Source organism: Thermobia domestica, chromosome 9 (genome assembly GCF_964235325.1).
Source record: "Thermobia domestica chromosome 9, izTheDome1.hap1.1, whole genome shotgun sequence".
NCBI classification, from domain to species: Eukaryota; Metazoa; Arthropoda; class Insecta; order Zygentoma; family Lepismatidae; genus Thermobia; species Thermobia domestica.
In genome coordinates, this window is record NC_137462.1 from 269,518,238 (window position 1) to 269,542,387 (window position 24,150).

Below are 24,150 nucleotides of genomic sequence, written 5' to 3' on the forward strand. Positions count from 1 at the left end.
GCATCATGGGACTTAAATATTTTTATAGCTGCGGCTATGCAACCCGCATGACACTACGAAGAAAATTGTGCTGCAGAGCTGTAACCTTTGTTTCTTTTTCACGCTGAAGCATAATGAGCCTGAAAATAAAACGCAAGAGAAAAGTGAGCAGCGAAATTGTTTCTATAAGGTTAAAAAATGTAATCAATTAGATGAAAAACTGTATTTTTATGTTTCAGTTCATGTTCTTTATATATAGCGTAAAAATATGTTGTCAACCTTACATTCAAGCTTTTTTCACGTATATCGTGAACCATTTCTTTTAGACCCGTTTATATTATAAATAAAATTTTAATCAAGTAATCTGATGTCCAGTCATTTTGAAATCGCCTGCGCAATAACATAAAATATATATTTATCTACAACATTGTACACGATAGTAATAATACGTAAAGCGTTATTTCACAAGAAGTCGGGAACTGTAAGTTTATGCACATCCCACTGACGATCAGCAGTACCTTCTGAACATTGTCGAGCCGTTTGAGAAGGTTTGTATCCTCTAGACCTTCTGAAGAAAAAGCCTGGACCAATTGTCATGTTCCGATGGTTGATGACAGGTACTCGCATTTTCCAATTATATAATTGCACCGAAAATTTCGAAGGAGCACTTCATTGGCTTGCACAGTATGTCAGCAAAGTACTTGCACAAGTTTGGTTTGAAATAGAGTGAAATTTTTCTCTCACCAATGGGACGCGACACTTGTGGGTACTCGCTCGGTCTGCATCCTTTCTTCCAGAGGAATTAAGAAGAATCGTGTATATTGTGATTAGCTCCAACGTTTACTTTGCCCATCCGAGAAACTTGTTGTTGGCAATGATCACCGATAGGAGCCAGGACATCCGAGTTTTAGGATGGAGAAGAATAAAAAAAGTGTCGGCAGAGAAACAAATCGAATCTACGTGAATTTCTTTTTCCGAAAGTAAACTTAGACGCAAGTAAATATCATCAGATGATTGATTTTTTCTCAGAGGACTTGAGCCATCATTAACAAGAAAACTTTCTTCGAATCAGATAGAAGAAAATATTAGAATGGTGGGTACAGCTTCAGAGGAAATTAGATGTTTTCCGTGTCATTCGCAAGCGATGGAGAGGATGATAAAAGTAGTTACAGAAGCGTCAGCATTAGTGTATGGAGCGGATCGAAGAGATGGCGTTATTAGGACAAAATTAGTGTCTCGAAGAAAAAATGCAAAAGTTGGACTCCCAGCAGGACTATCAAATGTAAATGAGCCCCCCCCCCCCAAAAAAAAAAAAAACGGAAACAAGTAGGATAGGCGAGTGGAACCCAATTTGCAACGAACTCCTCGGGGTGAGTTCTGGTGAATTTCAGAGTGTATGTACACTCATGTCCAAAATGCTTGTCGCATATCTATAACTGTCTTATTGTAAGAATATAATTTGATAATGATGTTCCAATGCACTTTTAATACTGATACTATGTGTACAATCGGGAAATGTATGTTTGTGGTAAATTTCATAGGGAAATAATTATAAATACGAAAATTAGAATGAGTAAAACAAAATGTTGCTAAATGGAGAAGAAAGTTTTATTTTCGTTTTATTGTTCTTATTTACGGCTCTTTTGATATAAAATTTGCCACATACATGTCTTTGCCGATTATAAACATACTAACATTACAAGAAATACCGGGCGAATTCGTTATCAAATTATATTCCTAGAACAACATATTTATAGACATGCGACAATAATTTTGGACATGAGTGTACCAAGACGAGCTAAGAGCTGCAAAGGAAGGTTTATCAACAATTTTTCATGATCTATATTCGTAATGTGTTTTGAAAACATCAATACAATTTCTTAGTTTAATTGATTATAATTTTTAACTACATAGGAACAACATCGCATCTTACTTTTATCTTGCGTTTTATTTTCAGCCTCAGAATGGTTCAGCGGAAAAAGAATCAAAGGTTATAGCTCTGCAGCACAATTGTCTTCGAGATGCCATGCGGGTTGCATAGACGTAGCTATAACAATATTCATGCTCCATGCGGCAGAGGAAGGGGATGACCAAAAAATCCAAACTTTCTGTGTAGACTACGACTAACACGAAGCAACTTTTCCGCAACCCGGCCAATCCAAAATCAAAACAAAAATAGTTATGCAGCACAGCTTTCTTCGTACTGTCGTGCGGGTTGCATAGCCAAAGCTATAAAAATATTCAAGTCCAGTGAGGCAACGGAAGGGGTTTTAAAAAAAATCCAAATTTTGTGTGTTGACTACCACTACCACGAGGCAAGTTCTCCGCTACCCGGCCAATCGAAATTCCAAAAAAAAAAAGTTATTTTCGGCTCACCCTACTAAATAATCACTACCTATACATGCCCACATCTTCGATCTCTTCATTATAATCTCTGAAGATGGATGGAATGTCTACATTCGAAACGTCGGATGTCAATACCTTCACCTGGATGATAACTCGAGAAGACATGCAAAAATCACGTCGCCAGGAAAAATTCAATTCTTTCTTCAGAATGCGAATATATATTAGTCTACCTATTTTCTACTAAACGTCAGATTAAAATTCTTTGTGAAGTGTACTTCTGATAAAAATGGAAGTAACGATCGTATTAGGAGACTTAGTTGTAAACAATTTATAATTTCAACAGAGAAAGTGCATCTGAAAGATATTTAACCACACTGGAAGAGCAATATATGCCTCTTTTACAGGAAATTCACTGATATGAAGACGAAGTTTCAGAAGTTCCTTCTAGCTTTCTTCAAAGGACGGAGATACTTTCACCTTCGGTCCTGTGGAATCTAACCTGATACAATCACTTTACGAATATGTGCAAAGATGAGACATATCGAGTGATAGACTACACCAGTGTTTCTCAAAGTGTGGGTCGCGGGCCGTTTCTTTGGTAGGTCGCGAGAAGTTTTTCCTTGTAGTTGTGAAAATTTTATTTTGATGCAGAAACATATGTTGTAAAGTAAGTACCATTCAGGAAGTGAAAATTAATGAACGTTTGTTAATGAGGTGAAAAGTAAGTGGTTATTCAAAGCCCTGCCTTGTTGTACAGTCAGTAGAGATGCTGGGTTAGGATGGAAAGAGGATGGGTGAGTCAAAATCTGTCACGGGGTAGGGCATTGCGTTGAGAATAGTGTCAGCTCTGTGTTACCTTTATATGGAAAAATTAGAATTATGATTTACAAAATTGAAATACCACCATTACGTAGAATGACAATGTGTATTTGAATAAAAGTAGGTGGGCCACAAAGTACTTTTTAATATTTAATGTGGGTCGCGGTGACAACAAGTTTGAGAACCACTGGACTACACCATTGTGAACAAAATGACATATGGGAGTAAATTCCAGTACATGGTTTTGGAGAAACTCATTAACAAACTATTTTTATAGCTCTAAAAATGAATAGTTAATTGCCATTAATAATTGTCAGTTTTTATTCTGCTGGAATCGACAGTGTATAGACCGTATGTAAAAAAAAAAAAAAAAATGCTGTTAACTAGAATATTGTATCTGTTATTCTTTGCTCTTTTAACGGTGACATAAATAATCCTAACTATGACATAGATATTCCTAACACTTACATACAATCTTTTACTTTTAATCATCAAAGAATCCGGTAGGAGGAGGAAATGAGATAAAAATCATTTAAAATGACCTAATTTTTTCAGTTAGTTCTTGGCGTGCTCTGGTGGTTAACGCACCGAATTCTCGCAGTGCAGGTTAAGAATCGAATTTTGCCCACATCATTTTTTTTTTTTTTTTTTTTTTTTTTAATGTTTGCTTGTGCCATTCGGGAATAATATTGGATAATTGTAGAAGAATTAATAGGTATGCTAGATATCATCAATTGATAACGTAAAACAATGTCAAAGTAATGGGTTTGAGAGCTTGTTATATAAGTAATCTTTCTGCCGGAGACTCATTGCTACTAGCTTGATTCATATGGAGCGCTTACTAGAGGAATTGACGCTTACTAAACCTGGATCCGAAAGCCCCCAAAGGCTCATAAAGGAGGCACAAAGTTCACGTTCAAAACACTGCAAAGAGGACCACGCGCTTGTGCCCTACCCGCCCAGACCGGCTTGTGCCCCCAGACAAATTTTTGGTCCACCAGTGGGTGTTTAGCCAAATGAGTTTGCCAGTTTGCCTGTTTAGCCAATGAGTTTACCAGTTAGCCAGTTTATTTAGCCAAAGGAGACAAGCGGCTGCCGCCTGGGCGCATGCCTGTCGCTTCCGCCATTGCATCTAGAACACTGTTCACAGCCTGCCAGCAGCTCGGGTTTTAGCGTAGGGATGGCCACAAAGTTCCGGTTCTTGAGATCGTGTTTTCAGAACCGGTTCCAGGCCTGGATCCTAAAACCCGGTTCTGGAACCGATCTTGGGAACAACTGGTTCCAGACCTGGATCCGAAAAACCGGTTCCGGAACCGGATTTTCTAGAACTGGATCCGTTCAGAACCGAAAACCGGTTCCACCAGGAACTGGTTCTGGCCATCCCTATTATACACATATTCTTGTTCACTGTTATCTAGTCATCTTTCTTGTCTATCTAAAGGGACCAACTTGAATATTCGGAGACATAGTAACGAACAAAATTAAATAACTAGAGACTTAACTTCAGACAATAAAGCTTATTTGTATCACCGGAAATATAACATTGATTGATGTTTGAATTACAGTAGGATTTCACAAATTTCCGTGTCTCTTTCTTTTAGATTCATAGACAGGACAATAGAATAAAGAGATTAAGGAACATATCCTACTAAAATACTTCAATATACAAAACTGGAACACTTTGAGAGTTCCGTTGTTGCCACTCAGTTATTAACTATGGGTTATGACGAGATATCAAATGTATTGAAGCACATTATCTACTACGTTGCCAGGAAAGAAATGTCTTATGAAATGCATCAACGTAGAATTGTTACTTTGGCTTGCGTAGTCTTCTGTGTTTTAGTCACTCACTCGTATGAATCTAGACTTCACAAGAGATCCGTATCCGTATGAATCCAGAATAGTAAATAAATTGACTATTTGACACCTACGTAGTGTTTCTGGATAATTACTGTTCATTTTGTCACTTGGGGAGCGCGGTGGCTCAGTGGTAGAGCGTTCACCTCCGGTGCTTGGATCACTGGTTCGATCCCAGCTCGCGCCGTGTGGACTTTGTGGTGGAATACACCGTGCTCTTGGATTTTCTCGGGGTTCTCCCCTTTCCTCCCACTTTCTTCATTCCACCATTTCATTCATTTCTCATAATCACCGTCTCCTTTAGCCTAACCGGCATAATCGTGGGACGTAAAACTGAAAGATTTCATTTCATTTTCACTTTGTAACTTGAAAATTCTCAAGTGTAGTTCTTACTGTGAGAATGTATTTTGTTGTGTATCTTGTTCAAAATTTAAACAACCTTTACTTTCATAACAACGTATTACTTTAATTTAACCTTATTTATTTGATACTACGTAGCAATTCACGGTATCTTACATGCCTAAGTTTTCTACTGTTCATTGTTCCCTGATGGCCAAAGCAAACGAAATAATAATAATAATAATAATAATAATAATAATAATAATAATAATAATAATAATAATAATAATAATAATAATAATAATAATAATAATAATAATAGGTTTCTACTTTATCGCGAGGAAATTCAGTATATTAACCACCAGACTACGCTAATAACGAGTAATGAAAGTTCATTTTATTAGTTTTCACCGCACTCTCTCTTCCTACCTAATTCTTTCATGATTTCAAGTAATGTATGTATAACTATTAGTGCCCTTTCATACACAGGCAACTGAGTTGTACCACCGAGTTGTGCCACAAGTATAAACGGAAATATAAACCTAGCAATTGATAGCAGATACCGACACTTTTTTTTTTGGTTTTTTTATCTTTCAACACCTACGTATTTTTTCTGTAGTGGAGCAGGGTTGGAAGGATACAAGAACTATGTAGAACCTAGATAGTATTAGGCTATATTAGACGTAGTAGATTCGTGGCTTTAATTCAAAGCCCAATATGGAGCATGATAGCTCGGTGGTAGAGTGCTTAACTCTGATCCGTGGGTTCCTTGGTTCGATCCTCAACCAAGTAACTTTGTAGTGGACAACATCGTGTCCGTGAGTTTTCTCGGGTACTCCGTTTCCTCCCACATTTTCATTCTACCAAACTTTATATCATCATTCATTTGCTTTAATCATCGTCTCCCTTAGTCTAATGGACATATTTGTGGGATGTTAAACTGTAACACTTCATGTCATTTTTCAAACTACAGCACCTACCACCCGGAATCAAATCCGGCCTTCTGCATAGAATTCAGGAAGATACAGAAAGATTCAAGATTTTAAAGGTAATTTTGAAGATTGTAGTAATATTAAAAAAAAAAAAAAAAGCATGCAACAATCTGTTCTGGTATCCTATGCGTTGTTTACTGGGATGATACCTAATTTTAACACAAAATATAGGAAAAGTTTATAGTTCTTTTAAGACAGTCGATAACTTCCTCTGATCAGTAATTTAACTATTTTTTTTAAACTAAAGATACACTGGCAACCTTGTACGGTTGTGGCCACTGCAGTTTCTCCGTACGAAAACTTCCATTTAAGGGTCTTCACTACAGCGAAATTAAACTATCGCTAATTTTAGAAGTTTTCTGTAATTATCTTTAAAACAAATAAAGGTATTCGAAAAACAGAAACGTCGTGAACTAGACAATACGATTTTGTATGTGATATCATCATTACAAGTTATTTACTTGCTTTCGATTTACAACTGTAGATAGATTTAGCATTTTTTGCGGGTTTTGTAAATAGCGGCATATCAAAAGCAGATAGATGAATTGTGGTAAAGGTATCACATGGAAAATCGTATTGTCTTGTTCACTACGTTTCTGCTTTTCGAATATTTTTATTTGTCTTGAAGATATTACGGAAAAACTTCAAAATTAGCGGTAGTTTAATTTCGCTGTAGTGAAGACCCTTAAGATAATGCTTATTTACGAGTGGCGGATACTGAGAGTTACTCGAGATGGTTGCGCTAGAGCAGACGGTGGCAGCAACTGTTTTAGTGGAAGCAACTGCAGTTGCTGCGTATGAAAGGACCAATTTAAAGCAATGCTTCACAAGCAGTAATGCAACTCGTCGCCACGTGTGAAAGAGAATTTAGTCACCGTTAAAATGAAAATAACAATACACACAATAGTGTATATATATACACTGGTTAATAGTGTATATATAGGGCCTATACAATACAACAATGAACAAACTATTCCATAAAGTCTGCTGATTATTATTGGCTACGAACGAGATACGTTTAGAGCCATAAAAGTTAGATTTTTAACAATTTTCTTGAAAACTATGCAATGGAATTTACCTGCTAACGTCATTTTGTTCATGGCGATGTCATCTATAGTTTAAAATAAATCCCATCTTTGAACACATTCGAAAATGCTCACTGGCGCAAATTTCAGAGGGGATGAGGGGACACATCCCCTCCAATCTTCGAACTGGGGGTACTGTCCCCCCAATAATCGGATTTGAAATGTAGTTTTTGGGGAGAAATCTGATGATTTGTGTTCAATTGCCACAAAGAAAAGTGAGATGAAATTGAGTCCCCCCTCCTCCCCAGAATAAGCCTCAAATCTGCCCGCCTCTCAATGTTGAAGACAACACTGCTCCCTTGATCCTTCACAGCATTGTTTTTCAACTTCATAAATATTTTGAACATCGCTTTTTTTTAAAAAAAAAATGGGAACGGTCTTATCCGTCCCCCTCAATGTTGAAGACAGATTTGCGCCGCTGAAAATTCTTGTAACAGATTAGATTCCGCAGGTCCAAAGGAAAAAGCAACCCTGTCCTTTGAAAAAGAAGAAGAAGAAGAAGAAGAAGAATTTCTGAAACTTTTTATCTTCATATCAGTGAATTTCCTGTTTTTTAAAAAAGACACATTGCTTTTCCGGTGTTGGTTAATATATCCGAAATGCGCTTTCTGTGTACAAACTGTACGCGTTGATTTAAAAAATGTAACTCTCGCCTCATGGACAACATTAGAGAACTAACATCAAAGAGGTTTGTGGGCATCCTTTTCTCTTCAAGTACGGATATATCCGCATCTTCCTAAATTCAAAATCAAACAATTGGGAGCTTTGCTAACTTTCGGGGGAGGGGCTTTGGCTGAAAATGTGAAAATTCTGCAAGATATTTCATATACTTTACTATAGTAAGTAAGATTTCGGGGGGAGGCTTAAGCCCGGAAGTTCCCCCCCCCTAAATACGCCACTGCAATTAGTAATTGAAATAAAATGAAATCTTTAAGTTTAACGTCCCACTATTATGTCTTATTAAGCTAAGGGAGACGGTGATTAAGGCAATTGAATGGTTGTTGATGATGATGATGATGGAAGAATGGTAGAATGAAAATGTGGGAAGAAACGGGAGTACCGCGTACAGTGTTGTTTACCACAAACTTACTTAGCCGGAGATCGAACCAGGGACCCTACACACCAAAGGTAACCGCTCTACAACTGAGCCACCGTGCCGTCCAAACAATTTGTATTAGTATTATATATTCGTGACAGTGTCTTTTAACATTTAATATTTCTCTTTCATTAGAAATTGTTATCTCCAGTGATATATTACAAAATTTTAAATAAACTAATGCGTTCAGCGACTTTAAATTCATTAATAAAGCTGGTAATCCTTCCCTTTTAGCGGGCAACTTAAGTTGACAATCAAAAAGTCAATACTTGTTGCTAAATTGTCTCCATCTAAAGACAAGTACATGAAATTAGGAAAAATAACAGTTATTTCAAGTAGAATAAAAGAAACTAACATTTGCTTACCAAGTACGCCTCCTCCAACGAGGCCGATTGTGAAAATGCCACTTTCTGGTGAGAAAGCTCCGGTTTCGCTGCAAAAACAGAAATTTAGACTGTTTATAAGGCAGAATATTGTGTCCCATCATACATGTTACGATTTTTAGTAAATACATATTTTGAGTTCTTAGTAGTCCCCTATATATATATTTCTTTTTAAAAATGTAAAAAGATTATGAGATAGTAGTTAGAGCAATTCAGCACATGGAATTCGGTCTGCTCCGACAATCTTTTATTATAAAAGTCTTATTATACAAATATAAGGACACAAAGTCGCCGAAGATCACTACAAAATTCTCCATGTAGTTTGTCTGGGTAAATAAATGTCCCAAGGACCAAACAGCCAGGGAAGGATACTATAGAGCTCCAGGCAAGCTAAGTAGTGATCTAGGAATTCTCAGTGCTCCAGACAAGCAAAGAGAGCTTGAAGTACTGCAGAGCTCCAAGCACGCCAAGCGGTTAAGGAAATCACAGATCCCCAGGCAAGCTAAGTATATATATATTACAAGTTATATAAATGGTACAACATCCTAAAGTCAGTAACTAATATAGGCCTATTTCAGACAATTTCTTTGCAATATTGAAGCCAATCAAAAGTGTAAGAGGCTGACACTAAAAGGAATAAAACAATTACCATTTTTCTTTTGCTTGTTTTTCACAAGTGAAAGGAGATAATGAAATGCAACTTACTACAATCATAGATAATGTTATTTTACAACAGAAAATATGAACCTGAAGAATTTTCAGTGTTGATATTAATAGAAATGACAGTGTTGCCAGAATAACATTTCCCCCAAAATCTAAGTTAATGCAGCGACTAGAGGAACGAACTCAACTGCATTTGATTACATATCATGTTGTCTTGGAATCCTGTGAACTACTTTTCAAATAATAGTTGTAATAAACAAAATAGTTTTAACATACAGTTATTAAAATTAAATAATAATGTTATTTAAAAAGTAGTTCACAGGATACCAAATCAACATACCAAGATACGTAATCAAATGCAGTTGAGTTCGTTTCTCTAGTCGCTGCATTAACTTAGATTTTGAGGGAATTGTTATTCTGGCAACACTGTAATTTCTGTGAATGGCAACACTGAAAATACTTCAGGTTTATATTTTCTGTTGTAGAATAACATTATCTATGATTGTGGTAAGTTACATTTCATTATCTCCTTTCACTTATGAATAAACAAGCAAAAGAAAATTGATAAATTTTGGATTATTTTAAATGTCAGGCTAGTATGTTAACGCTAGGAAATGCATGTGTTAATGTTAGGAAAATGTGGCAATAAATTTTCTCAAAATGTTCCTCCATTTGTTGGAAATAACAATGTAAATATTACACGTAATGAGCAAACTGACTTGTTTTCACAGTTATTTACAGATTACATTATAAATGACATTGTGTTTCAAACCAATCTGTATGCGAATCAAAATGCCAAGGAACATTTTGGATTGAAGCAAAGTAACGTATCAAAGAAGCTACCAAAAAAAAAAAAAGAAGAAAGAAAGAAAAGAAAAGAAAAGGAAAGGAAAGAAAAGAAAATAGAATGCCATACTTAAATGCTAATATGCATTTCTTTTCTACAAAAGAGGCATTTAGAACTTCGGAATTTTCTCCATTAATGTAATATTTCCGAAGTTATCAGGCTTTCATGGGAAAATATCCACGTTAATACATAGTTAAAAAGAAAACAAACAACGAAATAAGAAGAAAATTCTAGTATCATGTAATGTTAATACGAAAATATAATTAGAACAAATCCTTAAGAATTAAAATTAATTTTTAATTATATTTTAAAATAAGAGAGGACCAATCCTTGCTACGACCTAGTTCATTATTTTCTATAGGCAAGGTAATTCTAACCTAAATAATCAAAGTCTGCTTAAGGGTATCATAAGGTATTTTGTGAAATACATACACAAGTTCTTACGGCTGTGATGTATTGAATTGAAAACTTACTTCTCGTAGCATGTACCTACAAACAGTTGATGTGTAAGAACACGAAGGGTTGAGACGGTTGGGTAAGATGCCCCTATAAGACTCTGTGTACTTAAATAGTCATTTAACGTGCAATAACTTGGAATTAAACATTAAAAAAAATAAACATTTACAGCATTGATCAATGTCATTCTTTGCAAAGCTTGCAATCAGTGTAAAGTTTGCAATATCAGCTACAAATGGTTTTATCATTTTTCAAAATAGTCCCCATTACGGGCAACATACTTGCGCCAACGCGAAACAAGGTTTTTCATGCTGACGGCGAAGAATTGTGGTGGCTACTAGCAACACCATTGCCGCACTACTGTTTCCACCTACGCGTCACAACTGTAGCGTTGGTTCTTAAGATATTCCTTAAGTTTGGAGAAGAGCCAAATATTGCAGGGTGCAAGATCCGGACTAAAAGCAGGATGAGGCCGAATGTCAACAAACATTTTGCCACCAGATGAGTCAACTTCGAATTTTTTGGCTGAGGAGAGTACGTGTGGTGGTACTCCATCTGCTGACGCTTCGTTTCCGGGTCGTAATGGTGTATCCACGACTCATTGCTGGTGATGAATGTTGGACGCACATACTGGCACAATCTTCCGTAGTCTTGGACGCACAATCTTCCGTAGTCAGAAATTGAATGACAGACAATTGTTTCAATCGGACGCCACAACTGGATGCTATGAATTGCTCCATTACCCTGGAACGAGAAGAGATAGGAAGGTGAAACAATTGACATTCTGTAGCTTAAACATCAGTGCATTAATGATAAACAGTTCAGAATGTTTGCAGAACTATTGGCCAAGTAGTTGGCTTGGAGATATTACTTTCTGAATCAGCCTCGTATTTTCATCCCAGTACATATTGGCTGCGTACAACGTGGCTGTAGGGAATGCACATACTGGCTACTTTGAGAGTGAAAGACAGAAACTAGACTATCAAAATGCTTACGATGCTATTGAGAATGTGGTGCTACAATTTGTCGGCTGCGAAGCGAATGTTGAAGTACTAAAGCTGCACCTCCTTGTGCAACATTTCGAAATAGGTCTGTTCGGATCAGATGGTAATGTGGGAAATAGTAGCGTTCAGCAGACTTCAAGAAAGCTTCATTAAGCATGATGAAATCGATGTTACAGATAGTACACATTGTTTGCAGAAGTACTCGATTAGTAAGTATTGAGCGGATTAGAAATTTGATTCTCCTTCTTCTCTTAAGGCACGTGCGAATATGTCAGAGTGATATCTTTAAACATAAGTTATTTTCTATTATTCTTGTGATAGTATCTAATTGCTTTGATTCTAGTGTGAACTGGCTTCTCGAGCTGTATCTGGAGGTTTCTTAATAAATTATAAAGATAACCAAGAAAGTTTTGTCGCTTTTTGTGAAAATCTGTGTTCCATTGCTCCTCACACAGTGAGTTGAATGCGAATGGAGATAAAGCGAAAGTAAGTTGTTGGTGTGGGTATATCCAACATACTATCTGGTTGTCACAATTTAGTTACACCGTGAACTTGTGTAACGACAGAGTGAACATGGGACCTTCACAGAGCGTCATAAAGGCGTGTATGTTGTACGAGTTCAAACTGGGGTCAAACGCCGCTGCAGCGGGGAGCAAGATATGCCAGGCCTTTGGTGAGAGTGCCGTGACTGCGCAAACAGTGCAGCGGTGGTTTAACAAGTTTAAAAACGGTGACGAAACACTCGAAGACGTACTACGTGTCGGAAGACCAACACATGTACAAAATGAAGATCTTCAGGCAACAATCGAGGCGAACAGTAGCCAGACATGTGAGGAACTGAGACCAAAATTCAGTGTGAGTGGAGAAATCATTCGGCAGCACCTTCATCAACTTGGGAAGCACTACAAGTTGGGTCGATAATTTGGCTCCAGGCCAGAAGGCAACCGCGAGCACACACCTGTGTTTCTTTGTTGTCTCCTCTGAGGAAGGAGCCATTCTGGACAGGATGTTGACATTTGATGAGAAGTGGGTCCTGTATGAAGCTCCACGGCGCCGTCGTCATTGGTCAGCATGCCATCAAATGATTCCAAAACAGCCGAAAGCAGCACTGCATCAGAAGAAGGTCCAACTGTGTGTTCGGTGGACTGCTCGCGGCATCGTGCATCGAAAACTGCTATCAGCTGGTCAGAGCATCAGTGCAACTGTGTACTGTCAGCAGTTGAGCCATGTTCAAGAAAACTCAAAACTCTGGAGCCAGGACTTCTGAATCGCAATGGGGTCCTCCTGTTGCAAGACAAAGCTAAGCCACACGTAGCTAGGACGACCCAGGATCAGTGATGAAAATTTTCCGGAAAATTTTCCGATTCATAAAAACATACTCCACTTATTCCTACATCGTTGTATAGCCGTGATGTGAGGTGGAAATTTTTCTTCTATATTTTCCGGAAAATTTTCCGTTATTAACAAATATCAGTGATCAAGTAACAGTTCCTCAGTATTCATAAAATTGATTGATTTATGTATAGAAATCTTTAAAAAGTGAAAGATCCTTTAAAGAATCTGAAAATTTTCATGGCTCAGACAATTTTTTAGTACTATGTAGGAACAAGTGAAACAATTTTTCATGAATCGAAATATTTTGTGTCTTGTATGGAAAAATTGAAGAACTTATTATGAGTCGGAAAATTTTCATCATTTTGAAGCAAAAAGTAAAACAACTTTTTGTGAATCGGAAAGTTTTATTGCTCTGTAGAAACAAATGTAAGGAATTTTCATGAATCGGAAAATTTTCATCACGATGTAGAAACAAGTGAAAACGGTTTTCATAATCCGGACAGTTTTGGATATTATGTATAGTGATGTTGCGTGGAAAATTTTCCACTATATTTAACTGCACATTGAGATATACAATTCCTATAGAGGAAAATTAGACAGCAACAAATTATAATTTTCCAATTAGATTTCGGGAACCAGAAAATTTTCTAATATTTCAAGTTGGGAAGTAAAAATTTACATAGTGTTTTCTTTCTCTCTATTATATCTACTTATTTATAAATGTTGTAGAATGTAAATCTATAAAAGTAGTAAAGATATGAGAAAACCGTTTTATGCGTATTAAACTGACGAAATCTAATCTTGTAAGATTAAAGGTGGATTCTGTGGGAAGAACGCATTGAAGTTTTTGAAACATTCTTGAAATGAAGAATTGTTAGATTTTTACTTCATGAAACTTTTTAAGATAATATTTATTACCAATAAATTTTACGGCTAAACAACGATGTAGGAATAAGTGGAGTATGTTTTTATGAATCGGAAACATTCATGACTTTTAATAAATAGAAATTTTAAATAATAGAATGGGATATTTGTACTCTACGAACTCATGTTCTCTGCACTTTGCATAAACACACACACACACACACAGAGAGGAGTTTAATTGAGTTGATTTTGAGTTTAACGTCCCTTTCAGCAGCGAGACTATATAAGACGGGATCAACTGATTAACATGAAATCCGAACATGAGCTCCCGCTGGAAATCGAAGCCAGGTCTTCCATGCCAAAGGCGCGTATGCTATCTGCTTAGCAACCAAGGTGTTCGCAGATGAAGAGAGAAACACTGTGTAAAATTTACTTCCCAACTTGAAATAATAGAAAATTTTCCGGTTCTCGAAAGCTAATTGGAAAATTATAATTTGTTGTTGACTAACTTTCCTCTACAGAAATTCAATTTTGTAGCTGAATGTGCAGTTAAATATAGTGGAAAATTTTCTACCTAACATCACTATACATAATATCCAAAATTTTCCGGCTTATGAAGTTTTTCCACTTGTTTCTACATCGTGATGAAAATTTTCCGATCTATGAAAATTCCTTTCACTGGTTTCTGCAGAGCAATAAAACTTTCCGATGCACAAAAAGTTGTTTTACTTTTGCTTCAAAATGATGAAAATTTTCCGACTCATACAAAGTTCTTCAATTTTTCCATATAAGACAGAAAATATTTCGATTCATGAAAAATGGTTTAACTTGTTCCTACATAGTACTGAAAATTGTGTGAGTCATGAAAATTTTCAGGTTCTTGAAACGATCTTTCACATTTTTACATTTCTGTACACGAATTCAACCAATTTTATGGTTGCTGAGGAATTGTTACTTGATTACTGATATTTTTTCTAGAACGGAAAATTTTCCGGAAAAATATAGCAGAAAATTTTCCACCTCACATCACTACCCAGGACACCATTCTACGTCTTAGATGGGAAACACTATTGCATCCGCCATATTCTCCGGACATTGCCCCGCCCGATTATCACATGTTCCATTCCTTGGACAATCACCTTAGAGGGTGCCAATTCAAATACCTACTAGAGGTGCAAAATGCACTTGATAACTTCTTCGCTTCACGGCCGACCAAGTTGAACCTCGGTGGAATCCATGGTCTTCTAGAGCGTTGGCAGGAGGTCGTCAATGCTGATGGGGGGTTATTGTTGATATTTCAGGTACGTCTTAAATGATATATCGATGTTCGAACGTGGTGGGAGAAAAAGCGACAAAACTTTCTTGGTTACCTTATAAGTACTAAATGTGAATTTATTTTTAAACCACAAAAGCCGCTAACATGGGAACAAGGATGTATGCCATAATAGGAAAACAATGCCTCATTCCAAGAAGCAATATTACAACTGTTGGTCATACGAATAATTTTCATTCGTGTAAAATTATAACAGTCCGTGTTCTTTCAAGTTGAATTTGTTAGTAATAATATGTTCTAGGTTAAAATTGAAATTTTTTAAATGTGTTTTTATTAAACTCATTTAATCTGATAATACAATTTTAGTTTTAAAAATGCACACCCCCTCTTCCGGTTGTAAAAATATAGGCTTAAGTAAGCCAGTGAGACGTTCAAAGGATCCGGTTTTTTATAGTGAGCAACTTGTTGAGATGAATCGTTTTGTCTCTTACTAATCAGATCTCGTGGAGATGAAGAAGGAGAATTTTAGCCAAATAACAATAACAGATGATTAAAAGAAACAGAAGCTGTGTACGTTTCGTGCCCCATTTCCTTTATGTTCCAGAACACAATCCAACCAAGTAATTTCAATTTTCAATTTATACTCGTAATAAACCCATTGTGGCTGCTTTTCTACAGACAGCTTCCAAGGTTCCCCAAAGAACAAATCGAGGGAGTTGTGGGGAAAATTCAACAGCCCTCTTTACCCTACGTAACGTCCTAGCTGTAAGTTTTACGTTCCATGGTTATGTCGGCTAAGCTAAAGGATGAGAAATGAATGAAATATGTGGAATGATGAAAGTGTGAGGAAACGGAAGAACCCCGAGAAAACCTACGCACACGGTGTTTGTAGTAGTAGGGGTCCCCGTTCGCCCGAATGACTCATCCTCACTCTCTTTTATGACCGGGGTGGAAGGTCAATGACCTTGGCCCAGGGTCAATGACCTAGGGGTACATAGGACCACCCCTCTAAATTTTGGCAGGGGAACCTTGGCCCACCCCCTAAATTTTGGCAGGGGTACATAGGACCACCCCCCTTAAATTTTAGAAATTGCCAAATCTAAAAATTTGGTGTGGTAGCCTAGGACCATAGTATGTATCTCTATCAGTATTGGGTGTCTATGTCATTCCCTTTTATGGGTAAAAAATTGCCAAAAATTCAAATTTCGGGGTTTTTTGACCTAATTTATCCCCTTTGATGAGGTATTATTACCCTTTATAGTTATATGGACGTATACAGGGGTCCTTACCTTTCATAAGATATGGGTATATTAATGCACCCCTTGAAAAATTTGGGAGGAGTACCTTCGCCCACCCCTTAAATTTTGGAAATTGACCAATTTAAACATTGGGTATTATAGTACAGGACCCTAATATGTATCATGATAAATTTGGGCGGTCCACCTCGTTTTCTTCTAGGGGTACAAAATTGCCAAAATATAAACGTAAGCAATACGTTATACCACGTGTTTGGTTTTTGGTCGATTTTATCCCCTTTGATGAGGTGTTATTATCCTATTAAGCTATATGGTCATGTATAGGGGTCCATTACCTTTCATAAGATATGGGTATATTTGTGCACTCCTTTAAAAATTTGGGAGGGGTACTTTGACCCACCCCTTAAATTTTTGAAATTACCCAATTTAAACATTTGGTATTATAGTACCGGACCCTAACATGTATTATGATAAATTTGGGTGGTCCACCTCGTTCCCTTTTAGGGGTACAAAATTGTCAAAATATAAACGTAAGCAATACGTTGTACCACGTGTTTGGTCTTTTGGCCCAATTTATCTCCTTGGATGAGGTTTTATTACCCTATATGGTTATATGGACATGTATATGGGTTCATTTCCTATCATAAGACATAGGTACATTTGTGCACTCCTTTAAAAATTTGGGAGGGGTACTTTGGCCCACCCCTTAAATTTTAGAAATTGCTTATTTTATATATTTGTTATTATAGTACTGGACCCTAACATGTATTATTATGATAAATTTGAGTGGTTCACCTCGTTCCCTTTTAGGGGTACGAAATTGCCAAAATATAAACGTAAGCAATACGTTGTACCAAGTTTTTGGTTTTGACCTAAGTTATCCCCTTGGATGAGGTCCTATTACCTTATATGGTTATACGGTTATGTATAGGGGTTTATTCTCTATCATAAGACATAGGTACATTTATGCACTCCTTTTAAATTTTGTGAGGGGGTACCTTGGCCCACCCCTTAAATTTTAGAAATTGCTCATTTTATATATTTGGTATTATAGTACTGGACCCTAACATGAATTATGATAAATTTGGTTAGTTCACCTCGTTCCTTTTAGGGGTACGAAATTGCCAAACTTTAGTACAACCACGTGTTTGTTTTGGCTCAATTTATCCCCTTGGATGAGGTCCTATTACCTTATATGATTATATGGTTATGTATATGGTCCATTCCCTATTATAAGACATGGGTATATTGATGCACCCTTTAAAAATTTGGGAGGGGTACCTTGGCCCATCTCTTTATTTTGGAAATTGCCCAATTTAAACATTTGGTATAATAGTATAAGACCCTAATATATATATATATATATATATATATATATATATATATATATATATATATATATATATATATATATATATATATTACTATAAATTTGCGTGGTCCATCGCCTTCCCTTTCATGGGTACGAAATTGACAAATTTTAGTACAACCACGTGTTTCGTTTTTGACCTAATTTATTACCTTGGATGATGTCCTATTACCTAATATGATTATATGGTCTTGTATAGGGTCCATTTTCTATCATAAGACATAGGTACATTGATGCACCCCGGGAGGTGTACCATAGCCAATCCCTTAAATTTTGGAAATTTTTTAATTTAAGCATTCGTTATCATAGTACATGACCTCCATATGTATCATGATAAATTTGGGTGGTCCACCTTGTTCCCTTTCATGAGTAAAAAAAATGCCAAAATATAAACATAATCAATATGTTGTATCACGTGTTTAGTTTTTGGCCCAATTTATTCCGTTTGATGTGATCTTATTACCGTATATGGTTATATGGTCATGTATATAGGTTTATTTCCTATCATAAGACATGGGTACATTGATGCACCCTTTAAAATTTGGGAGGGGTATCTTGGCTCATCCACTCAGTTTTAGAAATTGTTTAATATAAGCATTTGGTATCTTCGTACAGGTCTTCAAATATGCACCACTATAAATTTGGATGGTCCACATCGTTCCCTTTCATGGGTAAAGAACTACCAAAAATCAAATTTCGGAGGTTATTGACCCCTTTGATAAGTATTTAGCACGTTATACAGTTTATTACCTTTATATGTTTATGTGCCCTTTTAAATTTGGGAATTATCAGATAACAAAATTCGGTAAACGTTTTCTAGGACCATTGTAGATGTTGGTGTTCCTCTTATGGCCAAATATTCAAAATTTAAAGGTTATTGACCGGCTTTATTATTGAATAACTACAGGATTTATTACTTTTTCATAAGACACAGGTGTATTTGTGTACCAATCTTTAATTTTGGGAGGGGTACATTTCTTATTGTCATATCAATAATTGGTAATTGTTCTTAAAATTGGATAGTATCTCATTCATTGGGTAAATCATTGTCAAATATGAGTATGATCACGTGATCAGTTATTGACCGATGATGGGATTAGGAGTCCAGGACATTGGTACATTTAAACTTTGTAGGATAATTTGAGAATGCATCATTGGTTTCGACTAATACAGCCTATGGACCAAATATAAACGTAAGCAATACGATGTACCACGTGATTGACCTTGATGAGGTAGTGTACAGGGATACATAGCTAACCTTATTGAATCTTATGACTCATAGTCTTAAGGGAATACATGCTACAACACTGGCAAAGTTATTGTTGATGCAATTTGATTGGTTGATCACTATCTTTCGTGCAATCTGATTGGCTGATCACTATCTTTCGTGCAATCTCATTGGTTGCTAATTTTCAAATCTTTGCTGCATTCAGTTTTGTTTTAACATTTAAAAAGTTTTTGAATTTGTTTGAAACTTTGGTTTGACATTTTTTCGTTTGATATTTTTAGTTTAAAAATTTTTGTTTCGAAATTTTTGTTTGAAAATTTTGTTTGAAACTTTTCGTTTGAAATTTTTGTTTGAAATTTTTGTTTCAAAATTGTTTGAAATTTTTTTTGTTTGTAAATTTTTGTTTCGAAATTTTTGTTTAAAATTTTTTCGTTTGAAATTTTTCGTTTCCAGAATTTTTTTTCTGTTTAAAAATTTTTGTTTGAACAGTTTTGTTTGGAAAATTTTGCTTCAAATTTTTTTTGAAAATTTTTTATTTGAAAATTTTGTTTGACATTTTTAAAAGTTTGTGCACTCATTAGGAAAGAACCGGAACTGGTAAAACAAAAACATCTGGCAACATTATGGTGCAATAGTACACGTCAGAACGTGGGGTTTGTTCTTGAAATGAAAAAACACAATTCATTGAAATGGATCATTTTATTACACTCCACATACATCCATACCAGATATAGGATCTGGATATTGTCGATACAATGTATTTTGAACTTCTTGCACTAGTTTGTCTTTAGCATATAATTTTAATTCCAATTGAAGTCTTTTAAGGTCTATTGCAATATCAATTGGTGGAAACTCAATGTCCATTTGATCACAAATAAACTGTTTATCAATACAGGTATGCACCCACGAACGATGTTGACAACCATCACAATATCTAGATACATGTTGTACAATATGCATCACACATTTTTCAAAACAGTACTTTTTCAGGAATATACTTGTTTTGTTGCACACTTCCACTGCATGTTTCACACACTGAAATATGCTGATGAATTTGTTCCATTCCGTTTGCGTTAGGTACACCATGTTGCGAGGGACATGGAATGTACTCTTTTTACATAACAGCACCATCTTCTCTTCGAGGACTGTACGCAGCACCACTTCATGATTTGAGCCTAATGATTTGACTATGGTCACATTTAGCTCATCATGAAAATAATCGTTCATTTGGTCGATTCGTGAACATAATATTTGCCATTCTTCACAGGTCAGTTGTACACCAAATTGTTCTGCTTTGGCCAATCGAATCACTGGTTCAAATGTTCTAGCACTTATACGAATCATCATATGTTTTGTTTGAAATATATTTATTGGATAATAGCTTGCGAAGATGAACTCTTTATCGTTAGAAGTACACATCTTTCCTCCTGAAAAGCACTTGCTCAAATGATTTCGTGGGATGACAGTGTATTGGTTGATTTATAGAACTACGGCTGACGTCATAGGAAAGGAATGTGCTGACATTTGAATTCATGATTTCATCACAGTCACTGACGTCATGCTGAGCAACCAAATTCATACAACTACGTCTGACGTCAAAGGAATGTGCTGACGTTTGAATTCATGATTTCATCACAATTGCTGACGAATTCGGTTGTGTACTAAATTCAAATTGATGACTTCGACCCAAGAATCCTTTGTAACATAAAGATACAGATCCAGTATTTATGAAACGTAACAGTTCTTATCATTTTCAAGTTTCACTACGATTCTTAATCCAAACTTTGTAGGGATTTTTTGGCTAGCTAAGATTCTATAAGGTACATTCTGTTGTAAATCAGTAATCTTGGTAAATGATTTCATCACATCACGTGTGTTTAGAAACTGCAGACAAGTAGCCATGATGACGTTATCATGAATACTAACTCGAACGATACTTATATATGATGCAAGACTAATGACGTTGCATTATCATGTTCTGACGTGTACTATTGCACCATAATGTTGCCAGATGTTTTTGCTCTAAACAGTTCCGGTTCTTTACTAATGAGTGCACAAACTTTTAAAAGTGTCAAACAAAAATTTCAAACAAAAAAATTTCAAACAAAAATTTTCAAACAAAAAAATTTGAAGCAAAATTTTCCAAACAAAACTGTTCAAACAAAAATTTTTAAACAGAAAAAAATTCTGGAAACGAAAAATTTCAAACGAAAAAATTTTAAACAAAAAAATTTAAACAAAAATTTACAAACAAAAAAAATTCAAACAATTTTGAAACAAAAATTTCAAACAAAAATTTTTCAAACAATAATTTCAAACGAAAAGTTTCAAACAAAATTTTGAAACAAAATTTTCAAACAAAAATTTCGAAACAAAAATTTTTAAACTAAAAATATCAAACGAAAAAATGTCAAACCAAAGTTTCAAACAAATTCAAAAACTTTTTAAATGTTAAAACAAAACTGAATGCAGCAAAGATTTGAAAATTAGCAACCAATGAGATTGCACGAAAGATAGTGATCAGCCAATCAGATTGCACGAAAGATAGTGATCAACCAATCAAATTGCATCAACAATAACTTTGCCAGTGTTGTAGCATGTATTCCCTTAAGACTATGAGTCATAAGATTCAATAAGGTTAGCTATGTATCCCTGTACACTACCTCATCAAGGTCAATCACGTGGTACATCGTATTGCTTACGTTTATATTTGGTCCATAGGCTGTATTAGTCGAAACCAATGATGCATTCTCAAATTATCCTACAAAGTTTAAATGTACCAATGTCCTGGACTCCTAATCCCATCATCGGTCAATAACTGATCACGTGATCATACTCATATTTGACAATGATTTACCCAATGAATGAGATACTATCCAATTTTAAGAACAATTACCAATTATTGATATGACAATAAGAAATGTACCCCTCCCAAAATTAAAGATTGGTACACAAATACACCTGTGTCTTATGAAAAAGTAATAAATCCTGTAGTTATTCAATAATAAAGCCGGTCAATAACCTTTAAATTTTGAATATTTGGCCATAAGAGGAACACCAACATCTACAATGGTCCTAGAAAACGTTTACCGAATTTTGTTATCTGATAATTCCCAAATTTAAAAGGGCACATAAACATATAAAGGTAATAAACCGTATAACGTGCTAAATACTTATCAAAGGGGTCAATAACCTCCGAAATTTGATTTTTGGTAGTTCTTTACCCATGAAAGGGAACGATGTGGACCATCCAAATTTATAGTGGTACATATTTGAAGACCTGTACGAAGATACCAAATGCTTATATTAAACAATTTCTAAAACTGAGTGGATGAGCCAAGATACCCCTCCCAAATTTTAAAGGGTGCATCAATGTACCCATGTCTTATGATAGGAAATGAACCTATATACATGACCATATAACCATATACGGTAATAAGATCACATCAAATGGAATAAATTGGGCCAAAAACCAAACACGTGATACAACATATTGATTATGTTTATATTTTTGGCAATTTTTTTACTCATGAAAGGGAACAAGGTGGACCACCCAAATTTATCATGATACATATTGAGGTCATGTACTATGATAGCGAATGCTTAAATTGAAAAATTTCCAAAATTTAAGGGATTGGCTATGGTACACCTCCCGGGGTGCATCAATGTACCTATGTCTTATGATAAGAAATAGACCCCTATACATGACCATATAACCATATAAGATAATAGAACCTCATCCAAGGGAATAAATTAGGTCAAAAACGAAACACGTGGTTGTACTAAAATTTGGCAATTTCGTACCCGTGAAAGGGAACGAGATGAACCACCCAAATTTATAGTAATACATGTTAGGGTCCAGTACTATAATACCAAATATATAAAATGAGCAATTTCTAAAATTTAAGGGGTGACCAATGTACCCTCCCAAATTTTTAAAGGGGTGCACAAATGTACCTATGTCTTATGATAGGGAATAAACCCCTATACATAACCATATAACCATATAACCATATAAGGTAATAAGACTACATCAAACGGGATAAATTGGGCCAAAATACCAAACACGTGGTACAACGTATTGCTTACGTTTATATTTTGGCAATTTTGTACCCCTAAAAGGGAACGAGGTGGACCACCCAAATTTATCATAATAGATGTTAGGGTCCAGTACTATAATACCAAATGTTTAAATTGGGCAATTTCCAAAATTTAAGGGGTGGGCCAAGGTACCCCTCCCAGAGTGCACAAATGTACCTATGTCTTATGAAAGGAAATAAACCCCGATACATAACCATATAACCATATAAGGTAATAGGACCTCATCCAAGGAGATAAATTAGTTCAAAAACCAAACACGTGGTATAACGTATTGCTTACGTTTATATTTTGGAAATTGTGTACCCTTAAAAGGGAACGAGGTGGACCACCCAAATTTATCATAATACCTGTTAGGGTCCAGTACTATAATACCAAATGTTGAATTTGGGCAATTTCCAAAATTTAAGGGGTGGGCCAAGGTATCCCTCCCAAATTTTTCAAGGGGTGCATTAATATACCCATATGTTTTAAAAGCTAATGGACCTCTGTATACGCCCATATAACCATATAGGGTAATAACACCTCATCAAAGGGGATAAATTAGGTCAAAAACCCGCGAAATTTGAATTTTTGGCAATTTTTACTCATAAAAGGGAACGACATAGACCCCCCAATACTGATAGAGGTACATACTATGGTCCTAGGCTACCACACCCAATTTTTAGATTTGGCAATTTCCAAAATTTAAGGGGGTGGGCCAAGGTAACCCTCCCGGGGGTGCATTAATATACCTATGTCTTATGAAAGGGAATGGACCCCTGTATACGCCCATATAAGTATATAGGGTAATAACACCTCATCAAAGGGGATAAATTAGGCCGAAAACCAAACACGTGGTATAACGTATTGCTTACGTTT

At 35.8% G+C, this 24,150-nt stretch overlaps 1 protein-coding gene across 3 annotated transcripts in view; it reads right to left on the minus strand.

The window, feature by feature from the left end:
- LOC145660696 (DNA damage-regulated autophagy modulator protein 1-like) overlaps positions 1–24,150 on the minus strand; it is a 208,221-nt gene that overhangs the window by 48,506 nt on the left and 135,565 nt on the right. For all 3 annotated transcript variants that reach the window (XM_081726046.1, XM_081726045.1, XM_081726047.1), the window contains exon 3: positions 8,879–8,946. In XM_081726046.1, the coding sequence (XP_081582172.1) occupies positions 8,879–8,946 (68 nt within the window). The remainder of the gene's footprint in view (positions 1–8,878; positions 8,947–24,150) is intronic.